Genomic DNA, 27,118 nt, shown 5'->3' with positions numbered 1-27,118 from the left:
TGGGAGTCTTGTGTAATGGGGTTTGCCTTTTTTTTTTTTTTTGTACACTATAACGTTTGATATCATGAGATATTTATGGTTAGGATTCTTATAGCATCATGCTTCACCAAATTTAAACATATTCACGTAGTTGACCTTAAATTCCATTACTTTTATGCAATTTATTGTGTTTTTGTTGTGCATGGCTCATGGCTGCCCATGTTATGTCAATAGCCTCTTCTACAATTTGGTTGGTCACTAAGGAAAATGAGAAATTATGACCTTTCCAAGTTCTAATTACTGTTTAATCTCATTTTTTTTTTTGAGTAATTAATCTTATTTCTTTTGGTTTTCTCAATGCAAGTAAAGGTTTAATGCATTATGTGAAGTTATATCATGTAGATCCCTGGGCGTTAATGTAAAACGTAGATAGATGACCGGTCTCTTAATTGCATTGACTGCAGAACCTCGTGGGATGAGGGATGTAATGGACTTGAAGCATCATATTCACTGTCTGGAAACTGAGGCTTACAGTTCTATTGTGAAGGCTTTCATTGCTCAATCTGATCTTCTCACTTGGGTAAATATTTATTTTAAATTATAACCATTCTATGTGAGTGTGATCAAGTTAGTAAGGTATCTGCTGAAAATTTGTTTGTGGCTGCAGCGAAAAGAGGGGCTTATGACCGATCTGCGAAGTGAACTAAATGTTACAGATGTTGAACATGGAGAAATCCTGATGAAAATCAATTCAGATGAGTCAATTAAATGGATAAGGTGTCTGCATCTATTTTTCTGTTCATGTTCTGATGCACAATTGTTTTGATTGTTATGATAATACAGAATGCAGAATCTTTACTGCTTTGACCATTTTATGATGCAGGGAGCAGAGGAGACTGCCATCTCATGCTCAGGGTTATATTAAAACTAATACTCCTGGTTGTGCTTCCGCTTCAACGGGAAATTCAAAGATAAGATTGGAAACACCACCCTCTGCTGCAGTTTATCCTCTGAAGAACATGTCAAGTAGCCAAGCTTCTCTGATTTCTATTCCTATCCCTTCTTCAATGCCTGTGAGTAAAATCCAGCCCAATACAAATGAGAAAATTGTTTATCTTCCATTCCCGCTGCATTTGGAGCCTGTTTGGTTTAGATTCTGGACACTCCAGAATCACACTTGAGGCCAAATTAGTGCCTTGAAGTAAAAGTGAAAGACTTCTACTTGTTCTTTGCAAAATCAAGTCTCATATTTCCTAATACAACATATTTACATGAATTTCTTTATAATGAAATTACAGTTAACTTCGTAAATACATTTATGGTAATTTGCCACTTGAAAAGCAATTTTATCTAACAAGATCCAAAGATGTTTTACATTTCTAAGACCAATTCTTATGCAATCAGTTTTCATTTGCCATGGCAAAAGTATTTGGTCCGTTGACCTTCCGAGGAGTTTTTTCTTCTTGATAAATCCCTTTATCCAAAGCACCCTCTTAGGTCAACTGTCAAGTCTTTTATTTGGACTGTGGTACTTAATAGAATTAATGCTAATGACATGTTGTAGGTTCGTAGGCTGCGTAAGGCTTGTTCCCCTTATATATGTGTAACATGTGGTGCTTGCTCAGAACCAGTTCCACACCTTTTCTTACACTATTTTGCTGTTGTTTCTTTATGGAATTCTTTATCTGGCATTTTTGGTGATTGTCAGGGTATCCTAGGTCTTTGGACCAATTCTTGATGATTAGCTTTCATGGCCTTGGTAGAAGTAAAGAGGAATTTTTTTTGTCGCAATGTGAAACCTATGCTTAATTTTTGTGCATTTGGTTTGGGCAATTATTATTATTTTTTTTTAGGTTTTTGTGGTAGGATAAAGGGGGCGAACCGGAACAGTGGTAAAGCTGCTCCTTCATGACTGAAAGGTCATGGGTTCGAATCCAGGAAACAGCCTCTTTGCAATTATACAAGGGTAAGGCTATGTACAAGGATTACCTCCATCCCACACTCGCTAGTCAAGTTTAACGGGGAGTGGTTTTTTTTTCTGTGGTAGGATACTTGATCTAGGACAAAATTAGGGATTTGGCTTCTATTTGGTGAAAAGAAGATGACCTTTTTTATGGGGTTTCCCTGGTAGATATGTTGAGGGATTTGGCAACCTTGCTCCATTATTTTTTTTCTCTTCTTTTTTCGTTGTTGTTTTCAGTTTTGGTTAAGGAGTCCTCCATTCTCTTTGAAATTTTTTCTCCTTGTCCCAATTTTTTTTAACGAAAAACTATTCTTCCACATTCAATTTTAAAAATTAATTTTATAAAATAAGTTCTCCAACAATCTAGACCACTTATTTCAATGACTGATTGCCATGCTGCTGACTATGGAAGAGATTTCTAAATAATTTCATCTATTGGTAACTTCAACAATTTTGAATAGTGTTAGTGTTTTGAGTTTTAACCACTTTCATGGTAGCATAGCCGTTCCTCTCAAAAAGGCTTGTAGAATTATCCTCAAAATTTAGAGGGACTTGTATAGTAAACAATGAGTTTAGGTGGAAGGATGGATTTAGGTTATGATTCAGATAATTAGATGCATATTTGTTTTGTGTTTATGAATGTTTTTCCGTACAGAAGTGTATGCACACTGTTTAACAAGGCAAAAAATGTACTGTTTCTCTTATTATAATAACATGTTTTCGATTTTCTTTTTTTCTTGGATGAACATTTCTCAAGATCTGTACCAGCCTGTCTTCTATCTACTGATACACAGTGTGAGTAGATATCTATAATCATGTGTGACTACATGATAAAAATAGTTGAGCCTTGGGCTTATTATTGTGTTTTTTCTGTCAGCCAAAATTTAATGATGATCCGTTGACTGCTGAATTTGCCCATGGGAATGTGGAGAAATCTATGAACACGTTCAATTATAATGCTCAGTTACCGCCTATTGGAAGAGAGAAAGTGCTGAAAGGAAAATATCAATTGAAGAAGGACTTTAACAGATCTGAGTGTGTCAAGTTAAAGAACAGATCTGATTTAATTGAGATCCGTGCTACAGATAGGGTTATCCATGATGTAAGAAAAATCCTTATTTCATATCTATTTTTGATTGGTTTTATGTTACTTTCATTTCCACCTGAAAATAAATGATCAGTTAAATAAAACAGGCAATTCATGGAACTTGTAGATATGAAGAGAAAATTAGAATATTTGTAATGTTTAAAGCCGTGTTTAAATGTTGATGATCATTGACTTGTCTATCATGTTAAACACTCTGTACCTTGATAACTTTATCAGTATGTGGATGCAGTGGCGGAGACTGACATTTTCTAAGAAGGGGGCAATCCTTCAAAACTTACGGAAGAGTGACTATTAAATTTTGCCAAAATGTCACGCGACATATTTCGCTACACTGTGTAGCGAAATATATTTGCAAGTAATTCGCTACACAGTGTAGCGAATTTCTGCTTACTTGACACGTGTTATTTTTGCTGAATGTGCAGTCTGACATGGCATATTTCGCTACACTGTGTAGCGAAAGCTACACAGTATAGCGAAATATGCCGCGTGGCATTTTGGCAAAATTTACTGTTGGCGTGGCAGTTTGATAAATTTTTTTGGCAAGCGTGACAAAATGGTCACTGTTCCAAAACTTACTTCTTTAATCGTTCATAATGCAGAGTTTACAAAAAAATTATTTGAGCTTAGGGGGGTCACTGCCTACCCTAGCCCCCCTTGGCTCTGCCGTTAGTGGACAGGTTTCGGAATGAAATATGTTGTAAGCTAGGACAGTTACATTTTATTTTATTTGGGATATGATTCTGCTGTCACCTGGAAAGATGAAATATCAAAAGCGTGGAAATTAAGAGGTCTCATTTTGCAGAATGAAGATTTATTAAATTATTGATACTTCATATTAATTATCATTTCTTAATGGACTAAGTTATATATCATAAATGGTTTCCTTTTTGCCTGTTCCATATATTTGTTTCATGGTTAATTCATTATGCATTTAGCAGTTACTTAACATATACTCTAGTTTCTGGCATTCGATGGTGGTTCTGATTGCAATTTTTTAATTCCTTATATTTGGAAGGTTGAGAAGATGCTTTTCAGCAGAGAGAAACCTGACCCAGTTGATATTGAGAGAGCTAAATGGACTCTTGGGGTAACTCCTGCCTTTTGAGATGCGTTGAGTTACCTTAAATATTTGTATTCAGACAATTCGGACAAACAATGTATTATATGAATATATATAATTTGTTCCAGGAGCAAGAAAGAGCTATACTTGAAGCACTTGGTAAACTGGCTGAGGTGATAGAGAGGGGTAAGGATATTTTCCTAATATTCTTCTTGGTTTTCTCACTGTCATTGCACCTTTTTATCTCTTCATGTGTAATGACTAATGACTTCCGGTACCTATCCCAATTTTTCAACACCTCATTCATTTCGCTTTGATGCAGAGAAAGTCAATTACCACACAAACATGTCACTTTTGGAATTCATACAGTAAGTACATCTCTAAGATGCAAGATGGGAAGTGAGTGAAAACAACAGAACTATAGAAATCTGTTAGATGTCTTCACTAGATTCATGTTTTCCTTCAAGGTATTTCTGTTCTTGTTTTTGATTTTTCAAGTGGTTCATGAGATGAACGTTCTGTCCTTTTTGTTTTCTAACAGATAATTAAATCTGTCCTTTACCACTGCTTCAACCTCACAACCGAGATAATTAAATCTGTTTGATATTAATTAAAAGGTTTTATAAGAGTTATGTTGTAGGAAAAGTGATTGTGTTATGTTATAGAGATTCGTTTTGCATGCCGAAGTTGTTTTTTATTTTTTTTTGCTGCGGGTCTCACAAAATATTATGTGTGTAGGAAATTTTTTGTGGTCATGTTAAATGATAGATGATAAACCCTTAATTAAATCCACCCTATTCAATATAAGAGGCAAAGATTTCTTGATAAATATTGGCATTAGGCTCCATCTAAATACCCCGAATTGCAGCTAACATAGTACAATTCCATATAGCCTTTCATTTCCTACGACTCCTTAGGTTACTCCACCTATTTTAAAGCAGCTTTTAAAAGTACAAGGGATGCCGTGGGAGGTAGGAGGCTCAGGCAAAAAAATAAAAATTTATATGAGTGCCGCGGAAAACTGGGGGTGTTATTTAGAGTCGCTGGTACCCTACGCGGTACTGAAAAACCCCAAATGATAATATCTCCCAATTGATACCCAATTGGTATATTTAAATGGAAACTAGTCAAAGAACTGGGCTATCAAGCTATTAAATTTTATTTTTAGAATAAAATTCATCAAATGGTCAAATTGTATACATAATAAATAACATGAGATTATAAAACAGGCACTGTGGGTGTCTGATTGTGTTTTGATTTTTTATTTTTAAAACTGTTTTATAGAATAGTTAATGAAATACCTGTTTTTTATATTTTTTGTGTTTTGAAAGTTAAAGTCAAAATACAAAAAAATAAAAAATAAAAATATATTTTTTAAATTTGATTCTAAAAATAAATAAAAAAGTTATAATTTTAATTATCATTTTTTTTTTTACAAAACATGTTTTTTCTCTCTGAAAATCAAAAAAACTGTTTTTCCAAATAGATTTCAAACAGATCTTAGGTGTTTGATTGTGTTAAATGTTTTTTGTTGAATAGTTAATAAAATAAGCGTTTTTGGTATTTTTTTTTATTTTGAAAGTTTAAAAACAAAACACAAAATAATAATAATTCAAGTATGTTCTTTAAATTTAATTTTAAAAATTAAAAAACAGTTATAATTTTTAAAATTATTTTTACAAAATTTTATCAAGTAGGTTTTTTTGTTTTTCTGAAAATCAAAAAATGTTTTTAAAAACACAATTCAAACAGCCCCAGTAATTATGAGCTTCTCTACATTCATCGTTGTGAAGAAGCTCCAAAAAAAATTTCAATTATTATTAGCCACGTAAATTGACACGTTTTGGCAATAAGCCAAAACTTTTTAGAAATATGCAATTTGCATTATGATAAGAATCTTTGCCAAAATCCAATGAAACTTTCACCCGTCATGCCTCAAGATAGCTTAATGTAGTCATTCGAGAAAATCAGCTTTGGTTTAGCCGTATAAGACACTGATGAATCTCTACGTCGAAGGCTTACGTGCACAAATCCTAGCTAATTTGTTACTTTTTTTCATCATAGATATCATAACACTACTTGATTTATACTTTTAACTTTGAATTGTTCTTTCTCAATCCAACAAAAATCATGATTAATATTGTAGAATATGTGGATTAACAACGGTGTGTATGGATTAGTAGGTGATGGCTGAGCAAGAGCAATAAGTAGGATTTTAGAAAAATGAATAAGACACATTTCTTCAAAAGCTCGTGGGACTCATTATGTGGTTCAATAGTTCATGTTCCTCGAGACAATGAAAACCAAAACAAATTGTGTTTGGTATGTATAGATCGTAAATATTATTGTATAGGTACGTGCTTAGAGATATCTACAAAAGAGATATCTAATTGATATAGAACCAATATTTCAATCACTGTGCACAAACAATAAGTGAATAATCAATGTGTGTGTGCAAAGTGTTGGAGCTAATACTAAATAGGTTTAAGAAGTGTGTACCTCAAATCTTTTAACTCTTATTTATAAAGATTACCTTGTGGGTTTGGGTCTTTAAGATCTCCTAGTGAATATGAATTTTACTTTGGTTAACGAGGTTAGGAATTTTATCTCTTGATCCACTCCAGATTATATAGTTGTGATATCCTTATCCAATCTTATTATTGATAAGATTGTTAGGATATGGATCAGTCTAAAACAAATTGCATGTTTAAAAAGTTATAAATGTTGAATAAAAAACAAAAATTCATACTCCTCCCTAGTGAAACCTTGGTGAATTATTCATTGGTAGATGAGTTCAAGAGGATAAAAATTGTGTGGCTGTGATGAGAAGAATAGAGTATAAAATATTAATGGCATCCCAACGATGTGGTTGTGCAAAAGACATCATCCTCTCTTTTTTGGTTCCTCTGTGCAACTGAAACAACAATAACAATGCCACATAAATGACAAAACGTTCGATGATTCAAAACAGGAGTATAAATTGTTTTGAATCCCATGACCGATCGAATAACGTAATCAATGCTGACCTTATTATACGTTCTTAGGAAGTTTCCTTTGCTAAATTTATTAGAGGCATATCCAAGATGGGAAACTTGAGGTGGGCACGAACAAGTAACATATTCAATGCTGTTCTTGGGAAATTTCCTTGATAAAACTTATTATAGGTTCTCCAAGATGGGAAACTTGATGTGAGTTCACAAATAGAGTGTGACAGTGGGAATTACTTTTTTCCCCCTCCTTATCTTATCTCAATCTCCAATTAATCTTTAGTACATCTGCTTATTCATTTTGTGATACGTGAACAAAAGAATCTCACATCATCTAAAAAAAGTAAACAGTAGATAATATGATGTTTTTTGTTCACGTGTCACAAAATAATTGGACAAATAGATTGAAGAGTAAATATCTTTTTTAGTCATTAACAAAAAACACGATCTCCACTTTAGTCCCTTACAAAAATAAATTAGTTAGTTAGTCCCTAACAAATTCAAAGTGGACTCATTTAGTTGAAATCGTGATCCTCACAAATTCAAAAAAGACCCATATTAGTCCCTCAAAATGACTAAAATGGGTCCACCTTGAATTTGTTAGGGACTAACTGACTAATTTATTTTTGTAAGGAACTAAATTGGGGATTGTGCTTTTTGTTAGGGACCAAAAATGGTATTTACTCTAGATTGAATCTCCGGTGCATTCTGATGCACTAAAGATTTATTCCTCAATTCCTTACCTTAAAATAATATAATTTTTGTTTCATTTTATCATTTTTTTGGTCTTAATTATTACTATTTTATTGGATAATAAGGTTATAAGAGGAAAAAATCAGGGAAAAATTTAAATATTGATGTGATAAAATTTGACAACTATTAAGTATCATATAGATTATTTGATTAATCCGGCAAAATTACTACGATTAATAGGCCGAGATTTTACTTATGAATTGAAAAAAGTTGTAGGGAGTTGTGGACCTCAATTATGTCTGATTGCAAGTTTGCAAGGCTACAAACTCGATCTCCTTGCCTCTTGCATCCCTTGCATGACCCTTTAGTTAAAGTATATATGACATTTATGCCTTTCTAATGAAGACAACGAAAACGGAGCCAAAAGCATAAATTGATTTGTTTGTTTATGAACATTGGAAGCTTCATTGTTACCTCTTATTTACAATGAGTTGTCGTACTTTATTGTATAATTTCACTTTTACTAAAATTGCTTTTCCCACATTCATGCTTCTCATCGAAGCTAGTAATATTAATGTTTGTCGGCCCTCATGCGCACAAGCATACACGTTTGACAACAACAGCATATCTATCATATCGTCTTTTCAAAAATTAAATGAGATTGAAATTTAAAAATGATAAGATAAATGAGATAAATGACATTATTGTCATGCGTCATAATTTCACCAAATGTAACTATTCCCACTAATGTTGATATACACTTATTGTCAGGTAGTAATTATGCATCAAGTAATCAATGGTGGAACTTGAAAATTTTGTGAGAAGGAATGAGAAAAACAGAATTTACAATTAGTTGGATTTGAAGAACTTTTTAATTTTTTCTTCATACATAAAAAATAAGAAAAATGAAGGGGGCAAATTTATGTTATATTATTTTTATTTTTATTTTATATAATGGTGACATTGAAATTTGAACTCATAACCTCATGCAGATTACTCAGTCTGTTATTACTAAATCAATCCTAATCGTTTATAATATTTTTTTTAAGTCTAAATATAATCTAAGATAAATGTTCCATGATTTTGAGGGGGGCGATTGCCCCTCCCTGACTCCATCACTTGACATACAAAAATAAAATAAAAATAAAAAAAATCAAATCAGCTATATGTTACGAATACACACTATTTCACGCATACAACTCATAAAAATGTTTGTTAAAAAAAATAAAATTAAGTACTAGTATTTGTGAATTGTTTAAAGGGTTCGGTGTTTGTCATTTTAAATGACATAAGTTATGTCATTTTAGGAGAGAGATAGACACAGAAAAACGAAAATTATGGAAGAGAGAAAGTGAGTGGTTTTTTTTAATTTAAAATTCAAATTTTCTGTATCTGTATCTATCTTAAAATGACATAACTTTCTGTCATTTAAAATGACAAACACTTTTTCCTTGTTTAAAATGCCACAAGCAAGTTGATTAAGGACTTAAAAAACATTTGTTGGATGTGATTTATAATTTTAGAGTATGTATAGGCTTTAATATAAATCATCTCCTTCGTCTTTAATTAATTGATAAATAATATTTAATTTTAATAATTAGATTTCTAAACTTTCTACATATGTCAAATAATTTTATTATGTTCATTAAATAGATAAAAATAGAACATTTATCAATTGATTATGGAGATTATTGTGACATGATTTAAAAGTGCTCTGTCAAGTAAGGTCTCTTTCAAGTAAATATATTGATTATAAGTAAATATATTTATTTCAACTAGGGTTTAAGGAAATGCTTGACACATATATCTTTAAGGTTTTAGTAGATTAATTATTATATTAAATCGTAAAAAAAGTTATTTATAAAAGGACTGAAGTTAAAGGACACTTGTTTTTGGTGATTAAGTTAAAGGACACTTTAACTGCAATATTATGCTCTTGTACCAAAATTTGGGTGTGTGATATGTATCATGAAGTTAAGATGATATTATTTCAAATTAATGATATAAATATATTCTTATAAATTTGTTTATTCTTCCAAAAATTAGCTGATTTTTTTTTTCTGGTTATAAAGAAGGTGGAGGAAAATGATAGATTAAACTGTTGGCAAAATAATTTGATTGAGATTCGATTCTAAGGTGAAGTAATTCTAAAAATAAAAAACTTAGTATCACTTGAAGTTAGATTTGTTGAGTCCATATTTATGTCTAGTAATGCTTTATAAGCCTTACTATTATCAAATTTGCATTAAAAAATTGAGATTGTTTTAAATTCATGTGTTTTACAACAACTAACTCATTTACTCACAATAAATAACTCAAGTAGTACAGACACATGGAATCACTGAGGGACCCATTTAAAATATCGCTACTCTGACTATTAAAGGTTCCTCTCATTTATCTCACCTTATCCGTATGCCTAATTTTTTGTGGACATTCCAAATGTGGGCCTTAGATGTAAATTAATAAAAGCAAGGGAGAAAGAGAGAAGGAGAGAAAAAAAAAGGTGATAAGTGAATTAGTACAAAACATGCAAGAAAAAAAAGTTGTGTAATTAATGTCCTTTTCTGCTTGCACATTAATACATTGTTACTACAAACTTCAATTGATAAGTTCAGTTTGGCTTCATCCATTTCCCTATGCTGGTCCCCTTACTATCCACACAAGTGAATATACTTGACTCTAATTTCACACATGTATGTAATCAATGTCATCTATAAAATTCTCTCTGTTCTTTCTTTGATTTTTCAATACCAGAACTTCAATAACTCTTGAATTTCCTATTTATTATGTCTTCTTGATCAAACTCCCCTTCTTTTTAGTGTTGTCCCCTATGAACATCACTTCTAAGTTCTCACTTTATATGTTCACCCCACTACCATATCCTTAAGAAATTGCTCTTTAATCCATATGGCAACCTTCATCTCCAAGTCCAAGCCTCAACTCAGAAAACTCACTCTTCTCCTCAACATATCTTTCATCTCCCTTCTTTGTTTTCTTCTAAAAGCCTATCACCATCCATCCAAATCAAACTTTCATGGCCAGTCCAATGCCCCCCTCACAACCATCTTCAACCATGCTAGGTTGCTCAGTGATATTAGTGTTGATGGATGTAATGACCTCCACAAGTATTCAGATTGTAGTTCTAAGTGCTTATATGTCAAAACCCATCTTGATTGCAGGTCAAAAGGGTACATAAACTATCTTCAAATCTTCTATTGCAATATTGGTCAATCCCCAATTTTGGGACAAACTCTTCTTGCCTTATGGCTTGTGGTGTTGTTCTATCTTTTGGGTGACACAGCTTCCAATTACTTTTGCAACTCCTTACAAGGTCTTTCCAACATCTTGAGGCTCTCTCCCACCATTGCTGGAGTAACCTTGCTTTCTCTTGGAAATGGGGCTCCTGATTTTTTTGCAAGTGTTGTTTCTTTCACTGGAACCAGTGATGGTGCACTTGGCCTCAACAGCATCTTGGGAGGGGCTTTTTTTGTGTCTAGTGTTGTCTTGGGGATTATAAGCATTCTAGTTAGCCCAAGTCAAGTTGTAGTTGATAAGGCCAGTTTCATTAGGGATGTCCTTTTCTTCCTCTTCTCTCTGCTCATCCTCTTTATCATCATTTCTATTGGTAAAATTAGCTTGTTGGGTTCAATCTTCTATGTTTCTATCTACTTCCTTTATGTCTGTGTTGTCTCTGCTACACATTTCATCTATGGAGAGGAAAAGAAAGAAAGGGAGTTCTCAGTGTCTTCAGATGAGTTACTAGAATCTGGCATACCATTGTTGGGCTATGTTGATGATGACAAACCAAATTTCGCAGAGGAAGTGGTTGTTGTTGTTGAAGATAAGGAGGAAAAGCCAGAGAGTTTTGGTAATGATTCATTTGACTGTTTTTACTTGGGAAAGTTTTTACAAGTTCTAGAGTTACCTCTTTCCTTGCCAAGAAGGCTAACAATACCAGTGGTGAATGAAGAGAAGTGGTCAAAACCATATGCGGTTATATCTGTCACATTAGCACCAGTTATGTTGGCAGCAGTTTGTAATACACAGAGGGAGAACATGGGTTCAAGGAACTGTCTAGTTATGTATTTGACAGCTTCTTTGATTGGCATAGTTTTGGGGAATATGGCATGTGTGACTACCAATAGCTCTAGTCCACCAAAAAAATCCTTGTTTCCTTGGTTGGCAGGGGGTTTTGCAATGAGTGTAACATGGACTTATATAATTGCTGAGGAGCTGGTTTCCCTCTTGGTTTCAATTGGTAATATTATTGGTGTTAGTCCTACAATCCTTGGGTTAACTGTCCTAGCTTGGGGTAACTCTCTTGGGGATTTGATAGCCAATGGTGCCATGGCTATGAATGGTGGGACAGATGGTGCCCAAATGGCTATATCTGGCTGTTATGCAGGTCCTATGTTTAATACTTTGATGGGTTTGGGTGTCCCTCTTGTTCTCTCAGCTTGGTCTGATTATCCATACCCTTATGTCATTCCTAAGGACCATTCCCTATATGAAACCCTTCTATTCTTAATGGGAGGACTACTTTGGGCCCTTGTGATATTGCCTAAGAAGAATATGAGGATGGATAAGTTCTTGGGAGTAGGACTATTGAGTGTATACCTATGCTTTTTGTTTATAAGAATTGCCATGGCTATTGGTGTTCTGAAATTCTAGAGATTTACATGTTTGGTTTTTAGTTTGCAAAATTCCAAATCATGGTTTTGGGGGAAAAATAATTGTCTTGCCCAAACTATGATTTTGGAGTTGCAACAAGAAACTGAAGCATACAAGTGGTCCCTAAGGGGAACTTCTTCAAGAAAAAGTTTCTTGTGGGAAAACGGGGTCCATTGTGGTCCATCTCATGGAACTCACTCATGTTAATAGTACATTTGTAAGCACCACCACTTTGTAAAGTCAATTAATTATATATATATTTATTACTAGTTGGAGTCATTAACATTACAATTGTAAGTAGTTACTTTTTTAATTGTATAAAAAATGAAATATCATCTATAATAGTACTACACTAATTCAATCTAATTAAAATATAACACGCGAAATAAAAAATAAATTTATCATTTTATAGTAAACATGTGATCCACCCTTTAAGTGCTTTAACTTAAATTTAATTTACAGAAAAAGTGTGCCTACTGAAATATATATGAATCGAAATAAAACTATACATATCTAGACTTATTCATTATATGTTTTCTCAATATTTGTTCCTTTTCATATTTTCTTTCTCCGTTTTCATTTTGCCAACCATATGAATTTTATAGAGAGGTAAATATTAATTGAAAAGCCCTCAACAAACAAAATTGACAATTGACAATTTTATTCATGTTTCACACCATCAAGCCTAACTACAGAAATTTTATTCAATCATGTATGCTTTTGAGTACGTGATAATCAATCCCACAATGGTAACAACCTAACTAACAATAATACAAACTAGCTGTGAAACTTGAAGGTTATGAGATACAAACAAGAACAGCTATGTTGTATCACAATCTATACCATCTTTTTGCTTAAATTAGTTCTCAAAAAATGACTCTTTCCTTTTTTTGGCCAAGCAAGGCAAGCTCATTTTTCTTTCTTGATTGGAACTTATTGCCATATGTCTTATCATCATCAATTATCAGTAAAAAGCATATCACATCAGTAAAGCTGCCACTAATGTTTTAAAAATGCACGTTATGGCATTGTTGTTAAAATCTCGATTTATCACTACGATTTTACGTTTTTATGATTCTTTTTCACCAAAATGATTTTACTAATATTCCAAACACTTTTATGTTTTTATGATTTTTTACAATTTTTTTACATTATAATTTTACATTTTATGATTTTTTAATCCCTTCTCGATTTTACTTAAGATTTCAATTTTAAAAACCTTGTTTGTGGAAGAGAAGGACATGAATAGAAACATTTGTAAGGTATGCATAGTGAGTGAATTGTATTTATAAATTCTTATAAATTATATTATAAATTTGGAAAGTACACCCACTTTGAAATATATTTCCCATTATAAAAAAAGTTATAAATAAAAAATATATAAATATAATTTATCCCATACATCATAACCATTTTTGTTTTTGGATATTTTTTTTGGAATTTTTTTTTATTTCTATACTTACAAAGAGTTTTTGAGTGAAAAAATATATTTCATAACCCAATTTATTTCAATATCCAAAATAGAGGGAGCGTATATAATAAATAATTTTTTAATAATTAGTATATATTTAATACTGATAACACATTTTATGATGTTTATATTTAAAAAATAGTGTATTAGGGAAAAATAAAATAAAATAATTGTATGCTAATTTTGGTTCGGAACAACCGATTTATTACTAGAAAAATTAATTATTTTTCTTTATTTGAATAAAGAAAAAAATTGCGAGGTACTAGTATAATTAACCGATGCTATTTTTGCACCATTTTGTGCAAATCACTTGCACATTTGCACATAATGAATCTAATGAATTCACAGTGAGCCCATTTGATACATGTTTGGTTGAGATTCTTCACCTCAAGGATCAGGCTTGAATGCAAACCACATCAATTGAAGACGTGTTTGAGACTTTTAGGGTCACTACTTGCCAAAATTATTTTTATTATAATAGTTAATTATGATGGGATTGACCAAAGAGCTATTTATCTAGTAAACAAAATTAAAAGTCAGCACTGTAAAACTAATATAAAACCAACAAAATTGATTATTGGCTCAAACTAATTAACGAAGTTTAAAATCAATTACTTCCACATTAATTTATTTATAATCAGTTCCTCTGTAATTTAACCCAAGAAAACCAAAATTTAATACATGGTTCAAGTTTTTTGCACAATTGTTTATAAGGTTTAGCTCAATTAAAAGATTCAAACCCAAAAGTTGAGTTAAATTCCTTAAAATAGTTTTTTTATTAATATTTTATTTATAAGAAACATCATAATAATTAAGCTCCTGCTGAGACTTGTTTCATATCTTAGCCTATGATTGAAATATTATATTATCTTTTTAAATTTTTTTGAGAAAAAAAGAGGTTCTTGATTATTAAATTACTTGGAGCAAAAATTGACAAAATGGGATAGGTTGCTTGAATCAATTACATTCTCCAACGATGGCCTCCTATCTAGTTGGAAGATGAATCACTTAATGGGTCCACTCTATTTCTTTCATGTCCAAATCATTGTGGTCCATTTCCTGCGTGTTGATTTTCTATTAAAGAGACAATGCAGGGTCATTATATGGATAATTAATGGAAAGGCTTTAGAACACAGCATTTTCGTTCCTCTCTAAATAATGACTCATAGAAACCACATTACCACAAATATTAATAATTCTGATCTGGTTATAAACTAAATATTAGAGCTGTCAAAAAGGGCTCAAGCCCTAAAGCCAGCCCATCAAGCTCTAGGGCCAGCCTTATAAAATTTTAGCCCTCTATGTAATCGGGTCTTTTTAAGCCCATCCTTTTAAAGCCCTCTCATTATAGGGTTAGGTTGGAGTTGGCCCGCGGGCTACAATATTCAACCCAATTTACAACGAAAAAATTTCATCAAAAGTTTTGACGGAAAAAAGAATTCCTTCAAAATCTTTGACGGAATATTTTCCGTCCAAAATCTTCGATGAAAATGTGACCCAATGAAAATTACAACAAAAATATTTTTTTTCAAAATTTTTGAGGGAAATGTATCTGTGAAACTTTCGACGGAATTTAGATTTCTTAAAGATTTTTGACAAAATATTTTTTTCGTTGAAATTTTTTACAGAAATATTTTCGTCAAAGTTTTTTACAAAAATGTGTTCCGTTTAAAATTTTGATAGAAATATTTTTTCTCGAAAATTTTGTCAAAAATATTTTTGACGGAAATGTGCTTTGTGAAAAATTTTGACGGAAATTTTTTCGACAAAAACTTTTTTCATCAAAAATTTTGACGGAAATTTTTGTGTCAAAAATTTTGACAAAAACTTTTTTCGTCAAAAATTTCGACGTAAATTTTTTTCGTCAAAAATTTCAACAAAAACTTTTTTCGTCAAAAATTTCATCGAAAATTTTTTCTTCAAGAATTTCGACGGAAATTTTTTCGTCAAATTTTTTTACGGAATTTAGATTCTGTAAAGAATTTTGACGAATTTTTTTTTTTGTCAATTTTTTTACAGAAACATTTTCTGTCAAAACATTTTACGAAAAAATTTCTATGCAATAATTTTTTTAAAAATTGACAATTTTTTAAAAACTATTTATTTTTATTTTTTCTAATAATTTCTATGCACCATTTTATTATAAATATTTTTTTAAAAAAAATACATATTATTTTTTTAGAAGGCCCGCGGGCTGACCCTAACCCATAGGGCTTTGACCTGTGTGGATCTATATCATTGTGAGTTTTTTGGCCCTGCTGGCTTTTTGGCCCTAACCCACTTGGGCTAGGGCTAAATGGGCCGGGCTGGCCCGTTTTGACATCTCTACTAAATATCTATCCTTGAAAAATAAAAGCCGCTATGCAGGGCAGCGCATGCTATTCAAATTTTCCTTGCTATTATTACATGCGTCAACTTAATTATGCGCACTTGATCACACAGGTTTTGATGTCATGTTAAAAATCAAATACAAGCACATGAATGATGTTATATTTAACACTTAGGACATGTCATGTAATTCATTTTAATTTGAGGTCAATTTCCTTTTTGTGACGAAAGGTGATTTCATTAAAGATAAATAATAGCGTTGTACGTTGTTAATGCATATCCTAAATTGTATGCAAGGCCTGCTATAGTCTAATGTGCTACAAAATTTAAATTTGTTTTCTGTTTTTATTATATAAATTAAGAGAATATTATGTAATTGAAAAATATCATCATCATTCTAGCCTATTAATATGTGATCTGGATTAATTCTAGGCATGATATAAGGTCCAATCCATGAATGGCCCAAGAGACTAAATAATTAAGACTTAAAGGTTAAGGAAACACGTTCATCTCGCGTCAATATCATCCCACAGATATACTGTCATACGATAACAATAGCTCAAGCCTTTATAGCCACCCTGATAGCCATTGGCTAAGGAATAGACATTTGGTTAGCTATATTTATGAGGCGAAGCCCATTAATAAACATCCCGACACGAATAGTCTGCAAGAGTCACTTCTGCCCACCAATGAGATTAAATGCCGCCATATTAAGGCTGCATAAGTCGGACAATCAACTAATAAGGTTTTAAGCTCACGTATAATCATCTAGTCTATCTAGTCAATCTTGATCGACTGGGACAATCCCTGCTTTTTTCCCTGGCAATCAAGATAATCAACACCAGATCTTCTATGTTGAAGCATCCCGTGAAGAGATCATTCATCAACAACCACTCCAAAGAAAACTCAGTTAACTATTGAATCAGACTTAACTGTGTGTGATCTAGTTCCATCCTTATTGGACTAATCAGAAACTGTAAGCTAAATTAAGTAAGGGATTTATTATTCTCATGTTACATAAGATAAAATCTATCTTCTACACACACAAATTCAAGATGAGTCATACTTTATTTTTTTTCTCTTCCCTTAAAAGTGGATCCCACATGCACAAATAAGTCTGTAGGAGACAAATATTATCTTCTACTGCATGAAAAAACTATTACCCATTAAGTAACCAGTTCAATTTAAAATTAAAATTATATAGGAATATAAATATAGAAAACTGAAAATATTTAGTGGGTTAAACCCACACCCTCAGTTCCAACTTCCAATAGTTGAGCAAGATTCGTCGGTTCCAATAATTGAACTAATTAAGAAAACGCCAAGCAAATTGAATGCGAAAATGTTTTTCTCGTTTAAATCGATCACAAACCTAGTGATGCTTTTGGACATAGAAACAATATACGAAAACAAACAAGCCGTGGTGTTGATGGAACGAACCAAAACCCTGTATCAAAATGTTTATGTTTTGTTTTGATTAATTATAAGAGAATTGTTTTTTATTTATTTTTTAACAAATTTTGATTATAAATTATTTTGAAAATAAAATGAATTAATACAAGCATAAAATAAATAATTTGTTATGAAACTTTGTACTGCTCAATTTATCATTCTCGATTTATTAAATTTGTATATAAAAATTACAATATCGGATGCCATCATCTAATCAGTCTTTCTGTAAATAAAGTTTATTATGATGATATTTATTTGAAAAAAAATGCTTATCCTTTTAAATGATATAATTTCTTGTTCTTTAAACTTGATCAGTCCGGTCCAAAATGGATTGGGTTTGATCGCACACAATTGAAGGTTGAAGACTTTGGGTTGGGTGAAATGTTTCGTGGGCTGATGTTGTTTGCTGTATCAGTAACGGGTGTCGTGCTTCACTGATGCAATGGAATAGGTTGGGGATACCTGCAAAGACACTCTGCCGCTAAAGTCAGTATCATTGCTAGGCTTATGTTATCTTCTTAATGGAATTAGATAGTCATACATGGGTTTGTACCCTTCGTATATATAACAAGTCTTATGTCGCCTTTGTTAGGCGGCATGCCTTTTTATTGGTTGTTATGGGTTGCAGACTTTATCTGTCTCAGCTGGTGCCTTTCTAGCTATAGATCTACATATTTGCCTGTCTTCTTAGAGTGGTGGTAAGCTGGAGCTGTCCTTCGTCTGTTGGTCTGTGAGCGCGGTCGATCTCAGCTTGTCACAAGATCCTTCCTTAGCCTTTAAGTTACATAAAGCGGTTCTGCGTCATGAAACTATTGCGCTCCCTTCTGCACAATGATTGTATCGCGCGTTATAGGGTCTGCATACTATTTGGGCCTGTTCTGGGCTTTAACCCTTGTAGGCCTATATAATTATCCAGATAAAAACTGAAATTATATTGTTTTATTATAATTTTTAACTATTTATTTTTTATTTTAATTGGCTAAATATTATAATGAAACACTATATTTTCTTAAAAAAATATACAAAACTATGTTCTTTAAAGAGATAAATATTTTTCCTTATTTATTTTATAATACGCCAGGGTTCTTATCAAACAAAAAAATAAAATAAATTCTCTATTAAACATTCATGAAGACGCGCATTTAGGGGAATTAATACTCCTAGCTAGGTGTTAGACTAAAGTTTTGTATATGAATAATAAGGTAAATTCCTATTTGTTTGGATGATTTTTTATATAAGAAAAAGATTGGAATGAGAGGGAAGTATTTCGCCAAATTTTCCGTGAACCAGTGTCACAACTCACAAGGCTTCGTGGGTGTCTTCGGCTTAATCTTAATTGGTATCCCTAAATAAATCATGTCTTTCAAAAGTACATTTTTATCTATTTTATTGCATTGAATTAGTTAATGTTAAAGATATTAATATATATTTATTAATGTGGTCTCATGTATAAGTTTAAGTGGTTGGGTTGAATTGATTGCATTATATGGTATCAGAGTTCGTGATCAAGAGATTACGTGTTCTAATCTAATTCACCTGAATCTCTAATAAAATTAAAAAAGTAAGTTAATATATATATAGGAGAATTATATTAACAAACTTTTTTTTTACAAACTTATAAACTACATTATGTCTTATCGGTAAGATTTCACTCAAAAATATCTTACCTATAAGACATAGTATAGTTTGTAAACAAAAAATTTATAAATATAACATTACCCATATATATGTGTGTGTGTGTGAGTGTGTGTGCACGGGTGGGCATTATTCATGTTTCAATTCTAAAATATCTACCATTAATGTGATTTCACTTATTAGTTTAAGTTATTGGGTTGAATTAGTTCTTTGTAATCAGGGGTGGCAATCCTTGACCTAGCACATGGACACAACATGAAAATTCTTGTCCAGGTTTACCAATATTTAAATTCATGTTATGTTCGTATTGAAAAAATATGACACACAAAATTTTATGTCATGTTGTATTGCATGTCAACACATAAACATGAATTTATGTCGTGTAACTCGTATTAAAAATGGGTCATGTCAATGTTGATAACTAATAAATTTTAGTTTGCGCGTTGTTCATGTTATGTCCTATTAACCAGCAAAATTTTTGAGTCATGTTTGTGTCAAAGATTTTGACATGAATAAAAATTTATATCGTATTTGTATTGAATGTATTCGTGTTTATGTTCAATTTATGTTGTGTCAATCGGATTGGCCCTTGTAAAATTTTAAACTAGTACATGGATATAATTCAGAATTATTATTGATTGATAAAAAAATAGGTCTAAATTCGAGTGTTTTTTTTTTGAGTAAATACCCTTTTAGGTCTTCAACAAAAATACAAAACCCATTTTAATTCCTTAGAAAAAAAGTATCTATATTAATCTTTTTTGAACAATTAATGTGAATTTTTTTTGAATTTATGAGAAACTACAATTTCAAAGAACTAGTATTTCAGAGGAAACACAAATCGACTTTTTTTAAGATTTAAATTCACATCATGCTGCTTCGCAATGGTATCAAATAATTTTTTGTCTTTGAATTTTTTTTCCAAAGATGTATATTAACTTAAAAAATTTATTATTTTTATATAATAAGAAAACTGAAATTTAAACCTATAAGCTCATGCAAATTATTCAAATCCCTCACTATTAAAAATATTGATTTCACGCAGCTGGTAACATCATATATCTTTTGGACCTAAATTAGGTTGTAATTGAAAGCAATGAAGCATTGAATACGAAAAAATGCAAAATGATACTGAGATCTAGATTAGTAGATCGAGAAAGTTTTAATTAAATATTATATGACCTAATGTGACTAAAATGTTATATATAAAATTAATTTTATATAAGCCATTAGAATTGATTTAGTAGTAAAGGATTTGAGTAGATTGTATTAGGTTATGTGTTTAATTCTTATTTGTATAATTTTTTTTAATATAATACTAGCATAAAACTGCAAATGTTAGATTATAATAAAGACATTAACATTTCATAAGTTAGCATTAGTTCTTGGAGATACAATAAAAATATTTACTTAATCATTGCGGTATTTCATTCATAACTGTCTCCAAAAAAAAGAGTCAATGATAAGAATCCAAAAGTATCTTCACAGCTGACACGTGTTCGACTGTATACTGAAAGCCCGATATAAAATAAGATTTTGTAGATATTCATTAATATTTTAAAAAAATTATGATCTTAATAAATTTTTTTATCAACTTATTAAAAATATTATATGTTGAAAATGCTTGATTGTTATGCTACTACAAAAATATTTACATAAAAATGTATATATATGATACGATTATTTAAAAACTTTTAATAGCATGATAATTTTCTAGTGATTATTATTATATATAGATTTTTTGATTCATTTAGCAAAATTATGTACAGAATGAACTTGTTTTCGTACCCTCATTTCAATTCATTAAATATGGATTTTTTTGAAAATTTATTATGTTATTTAGAATTTTAAGGATTTATTATTAATTTTTTTAAAATTTTTATGAATGTTTATTGTTATTATATTATTCAAAATTTATATATTTCTAAGGATGTTGATATAAATGTCTTGTAGTATAAAATTAATAAGAGCATAAAATAAACATGAACATATTGTATGCATAGACAAATTACTGATTGACCACCAAACACTTCCTTATTTGATCTAAAACAAGTGGAGCACAAAAATTTAGTGAAGATTTTTGTTTTTGTTTTAAGAAAAATGTTCTCTCACATTTTTCTTCAACACTTTTCTAATATACCGGTGTATTTGAAAATAAAATGAATCATTGAAATTTTTCTTGATTAAAAATAACAAAACAATTATTTGTGTGAGGCAAAGGGTGTTGTGAATTGATACTTTACGTGCTTTTAACTTTTCCAACTCCATTTACGTGATTTGTCCTTTTCTTTATTTAATTCTCTATTTACATATATTAAATAATAATGTAAAAAGTATGAAAATTATAATTTGCATTAATTGTTAGGTAGTGTAATTAACTTTAATTAATTACTGCAGTTTAGGCTTCACCTACCACTTAAATTGAGTTTAGCCTAAAGGGTCAATAATCCTGCCTTTTTCCAAAATGTGAAAGTTAAAGAGAAGAGGGGTTGGCTACTAGATTATGCATATTAAAGACCAACAAAATTCAAAGACATTTTATATTTTCTTGGCAATTTATTATAAAGTCTTGACATAGGTAGCTAAATTTTGGTAGTTGGGCCCAAAATTAGGCTAGATTCTATCCCAAACGTAAGTTTGATGGTAACTTAACTTTGGTTTATCGGTCCTACTTATAACCATTTTGCTTATGTTCTTTCAATTGTTGGCATTGGTCAATGTGAAGCACTAGAGTATTTATTATAAGGAAGAAGATTGACAAGAAAACTAAAGCTTATCCACCCCACCGACAAGGCTCTTTAATTTGTCAATCAAGAATAATCTCTCCACTCAAGGCGTCTACAAATTCATATCATATCCTCCAAACTACTAGACAAATATGGTTGTAATTTATCATCTATAGCATCACCATTGGTTTGGTGTAGAATAACATTACCTCACATCAGCATTGATTGTTACCGTTTTGGCATTTCATTGATATGTTTCTAGATACGTACATCGGTATTTATTCTCAATTCAAATTTCAACATGTGGAATTAATTGTTGACTAATGCATCCAAATGTTATACAGTACGAGGATTTGACTAATTAACACTATCTTGATAGTAATTAAGCAGAAAATATGCAAAAATATACATCACAAGGGAGTATCCAAATGTAATTCTGTGATCTAGATATATTTGAAATGGTATTAACCAAGCAAATCTATCTACAAATAGCAGTGGCATTTCTACCCCTAACAAATTTACACCTACCTATGATAGTTGCATAGTATATTGTTCCTATACAGAAAATACTGTCAGTTGCTAATAGCTATATGAATCCGATGACAAATTCATAATTCTTATCATCTTTTGAAGATGAAGCCTAACATATCCTGGAATTGGAGAGACCCAAGTGTTTGAATCAGCCTCAGGAACATAGATATGAAGTAAACAACTAAAAGCCCTCCTCCTAAGAGTGCATCAAGCTTCATATCTCTTCTAATCAAAACTACAAGTGCCCAAACCAATCCAACCACCAAAAGTGCCAATGTCTCCCACAGATATGGATCTCTAGGGATCACAACAGATGAAGGGTACACTGACCAAGTAGAGCTCAGAAGAGATAAGCCCAATCCTACTACTGTATTGAAGATAGGGCCAGCATAACAACCTGATATTGCTATTTGAGCACCTTCTGGTCCACCATTTAAAGCCATTGTCAAATTTGTTACTAAATCCCCAAGTGAATTTCCCCAGGCAAGAACCGTTAGCCCCAGTATTGAAGGACTTACGTCACATATGTAACCAAGTGAAACCAACAACCCCACCAATTCCTGAGCTGTAATGTAGCTCCAGGTCACACTCATCACAAACCCTCCTGCAAGCCAAGGAAACAAGTACTTTTTTGGTGGGCTTGGCACCTCAGTTGTGAAAAATGCAGTTACCCCTAATATAATTCCAATCAATGATCCAATTCCATAAAATATAAGGCTCGAGTTAAGGTCATTGTTTTCCTTTCCCATCCATAGGAAAGACAAGAGAAGTGGTGCTAGCATAGCTGAAGAAACTGCATAAGGTTTGGACCATCTCTCTTCACAAACAACAGGTATTGTCAATCTCCTAGGCAAGTAAAGGGGCATCTCCAAGACATAAAGTAACACTCCACGTATTGAAAATTTCTTACAGCAACATTTCTTAATATTCAAGTCACATTCCTGAGCTCCATTTGCAGCACAATCAATCTGTCCTTTCTCCATCTCACATAGCAGAGGGACACCTAAATCACTGCCATGTCTTGAATCGCCATCACTTTCAGCATCCTCACAGACACCCTTCCTTCGGGTAGATGAGACATAAACAGCAATAACATACACCGCATAAAGCAAACAAAAACCAATTGACCCAAGAACATTGATCTCACCAGCGATCAAAATGATGAACAAGCATAGAAGAACAAGGAGAAGAAAACAAACATCTCTTATCAAAGCATCCTTCTTAACCCGAATTCCCCTGTGACGAATTGAAATGCTCACTATTCCCACCACAACACAGGACACAAAGGAAGAACCACCAAGCACAGTGTTAAAGGCAATGCCGCGGGTCCCACTACCATTAAAAGAAACAAGGGTAGCAAAAACATCACATGCACCATTGCCAAGAGAGAGAAGAGTCACTCCAGCAATTGTAGGTGAGAGCCTCAGCAATTTGGACAATTTTTCAAGGGAAGGACAAAAGTATTCAGAAGCTGTGTTAGCCAGCAGATAGAACAGTACCAATAACCCAAGAAACAAAACACTGTGACCCAATAAAGGGAATCCCCCAAGTTTGCAATAGAAAAGGTAAAGGTAATCAACAAAGCCCTGAGAGACACAAGGGTCATTGGATTTCAGGTACAAGCACTTAGCTTTATAGTCACCCAGACTGTGGAAGCTCTTGCAACCTTGGTCACCACCGCCCCCCAAGCCAAAGGGGTTGATCCTCCTCAGAACAACATGTTCTGAAGAGTGGAAATGAACAATCACCAAAGCACAAAGCATAACGAGGAACAAGGTGTTCAACAACAAGGTGAAACCCATGCGTTTGGACACAGAAACTACAGTTGTAGCCATGCTGAGAGATTAAAAAGCAAAACCCTGTTTCATAATCATAGAAAAGATGGAAACTTGATTATTAAGAAAACCCAGTTGTGGTTAAAATCCAAGATTTCAAAATATCAAAAGATGAATGAAACCCAATAAAAAGAGAAAAAGGAACTGACCTTAGACTGAAAATTCTGTTGCTTTATTTTACTTTTTTTTCTCCTGAATTTGTCTGTGCTTTGTGCAAACAGAGAAGAGATTGAGAGAGAGAGAGAGAGAGAGAATTTGGTAAAGCATAAGCAATTGGGGTTTGAGGTATCATTCAGATGACAGAAACATCAACCAAAAAGCATGCGTAGCTACCACACACGTCTCGTGTGTTGTGGTCTAGTTTCTGGTTTATAGCAAAATTCAGTGTGAAAAAGCAAAAGAAAGGGTATGCAAACGTTTTGGTGGATCAAAAGTTGCATTCATGGGGGTGGGATGAGTACATAGATGCAACGAGATAATGATTGAGAGAACCCTGTTCACCTCTCATATCAGGTTGTCTTCGATTCATGGGAACTTCCTCCATCGAACATGGCTAAGTTCGGTTCCATGTTTTTTAATTTTTCTCGTGGAATAATATATTTTAGTTATCATTTTATCAGTCTATCTTTTATTATTATTTTTCAATATTATTAGATGTCTATTATTGTTTCAGTATCATTAGATCAGAATCTCAAAAAAATAAATATAAATGTTAGTTAAATCAGAATCTTAATAAGAGAGAAAAATATAAATGTTAGTTAAGATTATGATGTAATAATAAAAAAAAACAAATTGGGTACTTTTGCATGATTTACACAAAGTATGATCGGTGGCTGTCATACTTTGTGTAAATCTAAAAAGCTGTTTTTTTTCTTTCTCAGTCATATCACTGAGTGTAAATTGAATTTTTTTTTTTTTTTTAGAATTACACAAAATATCATCAATTATACTCTGTGTAAGTTACTTAAAGGACACAACTTATATCTTTTTTAATGAAAAACACTAAATCCTATATATAATGATATTTTAATATGATAGATAAAGATAAATAGAAAGAAGAAAGAAAAATAAAAAAACCTATCTCCTTCTTCTTTTATGTCATTTTCCCACTTTCCATTTTCCTAATTTGGTGGAAATTCAATTTTTTGTAGTGTCACGCGTCATCAGATGGAAGAGCTCTAGTTACTGTGGTACGTGACATATATTGCATTCCCTCTTCCATTTTATTATTCATGGTTAATTAATAAGGATGTGAGGATTGTTATATTAATGATGAGATTAGTCTTTTTTTATGTTATATAAAAGTGTATAAGATTTATTTATTTTATATAGTCTTATATATTTTTATATGTACGTAGGAGATAAATTTATCTCCTATAACATGAAAAATAATAAACTCATTAATGATTTTACTTTTTATTCTACTTTATGAAATTATAATATTTGATATTGATTATTAGGAAATTTAAGAGTTTTGTGTTTATTATGGCATGTTAAAACATGTACAATGAAATACTTAGGGAAGAGTAAATGTTCAAATCGAAAATTGTGCGTGTAGCTTTACCTAGTCGTAATCCCATGCTAAAGGGATTCGTGTTTTTAATTTAACAGGTTTTGGCTCAAGCGATAAACGCATTTTAGTTAAATGGTTTGAGAGACTGATTACCAAAAAAAAAAATGGTTGAGAGAATTTGGGCTTGTTTAATATCTGTTCTAGAAAACAGTTTTTTGATTTTCAAGAAAAAAAAATCAATTTGTTAAGGTTTGTTTAGTAAAAAAAAAAAATTAAAAATTATAACTGTTTTAAAAATAAAAATTAAATTTAGAAAATATGTTTGAGTTTTTTTCAAAACAAAAAATTCATAAAAAACCCTTGGTTCCATAACTATTCTACGAAATAGTTTTAAGAAAAAAAAATCAAAATACAATCAAACAAGCTCTTTATATTCGTTAATAAGGAGAGGGACAATCTCAATATTTTAATCTCGTACTTAAAAATTATAAGAGGCTTGTCAAAAGAAAAAGAAAAAGAAAATTGAATTTTGGATTTTATCCCTGGTAGAGCAATCATTTAATAAACTTTAATATTATGTAAAACAATTATTCCACCTAACAACTCAAAATCTTAAGTAAGGGCTTTCTTTTATCAGCTCAAGTGTCATAATTCGATCCGACTCCGACCCGTCACTTATCAACTTGAATTGTTGGGTGAAATAATTATTTATATGATAGTAGTCACGGAATTACGAGTTCGATCCTCAATAATCTCCCATAATGAAATTAAGTTAGCACAAGTGTGAGCTTGATGCATGGTTCTTTTTTCAATTTCAATGAATTCTAATATATATATGAAGGAACATATTAGAGAAATATAAAAAATCATTGATGAATTATCACTTACTAAAGATTTGAGGTGAGTTGGTTGTCTACACATCTCACTAACATCCTCTTATATTTTGATTAGATAATCACTTCATACACCCATGACATTTTGCAAATAGCACTTATTAACAATATTCACGCTATGACAACGCGAGGTTTACATTTTATGACTTAAAATAGTATATAAAACTTTATCTTTTACTTAATGTAAGATATTATAAGGATTAATGTTTCTTATATTACAGAAAATAATTTTATTTCATACATATATATAAAAGTACGTAAAGTTCATATTTT

General features: G+C 31.6%; 3 protein-coding genes across 3 annotated transcripts; 2 read left to right on the top strand and 1 right to left on the bottom strand.

Annotated features, from left to right (window-relative positions):
* Nucleotides 1–412: 412 nt before the first annotated feature.
* LOC133301151 (protein EMSY-LIKE 4-like) lies at nucleotides 413–4,489 on the top strand. Its single transcript, XM_061500760.1, has 7 exons — nucleotides 413–559; nucleotides 647–756; nucleotides 863–1,052; nucleotides 2,820–3,044; nucleotides 4,066–4,137; nucleotides 4,239–4,296; nucleotides 4,433–4,489. The coding sequence occupies exons 1-7, from the start codon at nucleotides 413–415 to the stop codon at nucleotides 4,480–4,482; spliced, it is 852 nt and encodes a 283-aa protein (XP_061356744.1). The 3' UTR covers nucleotides 4,483–4,489.
* Nucleotides 4,490–10,598: 6,109 nt separating this feature from the next.
* LOC133301161 (cation/calcium exchanger 1-like) lies at nucleotides 10,599–12,731 on the top strand. Its single transcript, XM_061500778.1, has one exon. It carries the CDS (start codon nucleotides 10,698–10,700, stop codon nucleotides 12,459–12,461), a length of 1,764 nt encoding a protein of 587 aa, XP_061356762.1. The 5' UTR covers nucleotides 10,599–10,697; the 3' UTR covers nucleotides 12,462–12,731.
* A 9,707-nt stretch (nucleotides 12,732–22,438) lies between these two features.
* Nucleotides 22,439–24,987, bottom strand: LOC133301159 (cation/calcium exchanger 2-like). The gene is made up of 2 exons (XM_061500776.1): nucleotides 24,589–24,987; nucleotides 22,439–24,463 (listed from the first exon to the last, which is right to left on the bottom strand). Exon 2 carries the CDS (start codon nucleotides 24,437–24,439, stop codon nucleotides 22,694–22,696), a length of 1,746 nt encoding a protein of 581 aa, XP_061356760.1. The 5' UTR covers nucleotides 24,440–24,463; nucleotides 24,589–24,987; the 3' UTR covers nucleotides 22,439–22,693.
* Nucleotides 24,988–27,118: the final 2,131 nt, after the last annotated feature.

The sequence above is a fragment of the Gastrolobium bilobum genome, unplaced genomic scaffold (genome assembly GCF_033153095.1).
Source record: "Gastrolobium bilobum isolate Gb01-03AN ecotype WA unplaced genomic scaffold, APGP_CSIRO_Gbil_v1 utg1816, whole genome shotgun sequence".
Lineage (NCBI taxonomy): Eukaryota > Viridiplantae > Streptophyta > Magnoliopsida > Fabales > Fabaceae > Gastrolobium > Gastrolobium bilobum.
The sequence above is the reverse complement of the archived record's forward strand: the minus strand, read 5'-3'. Positions and strand labels throughout refer to the sequence as shown.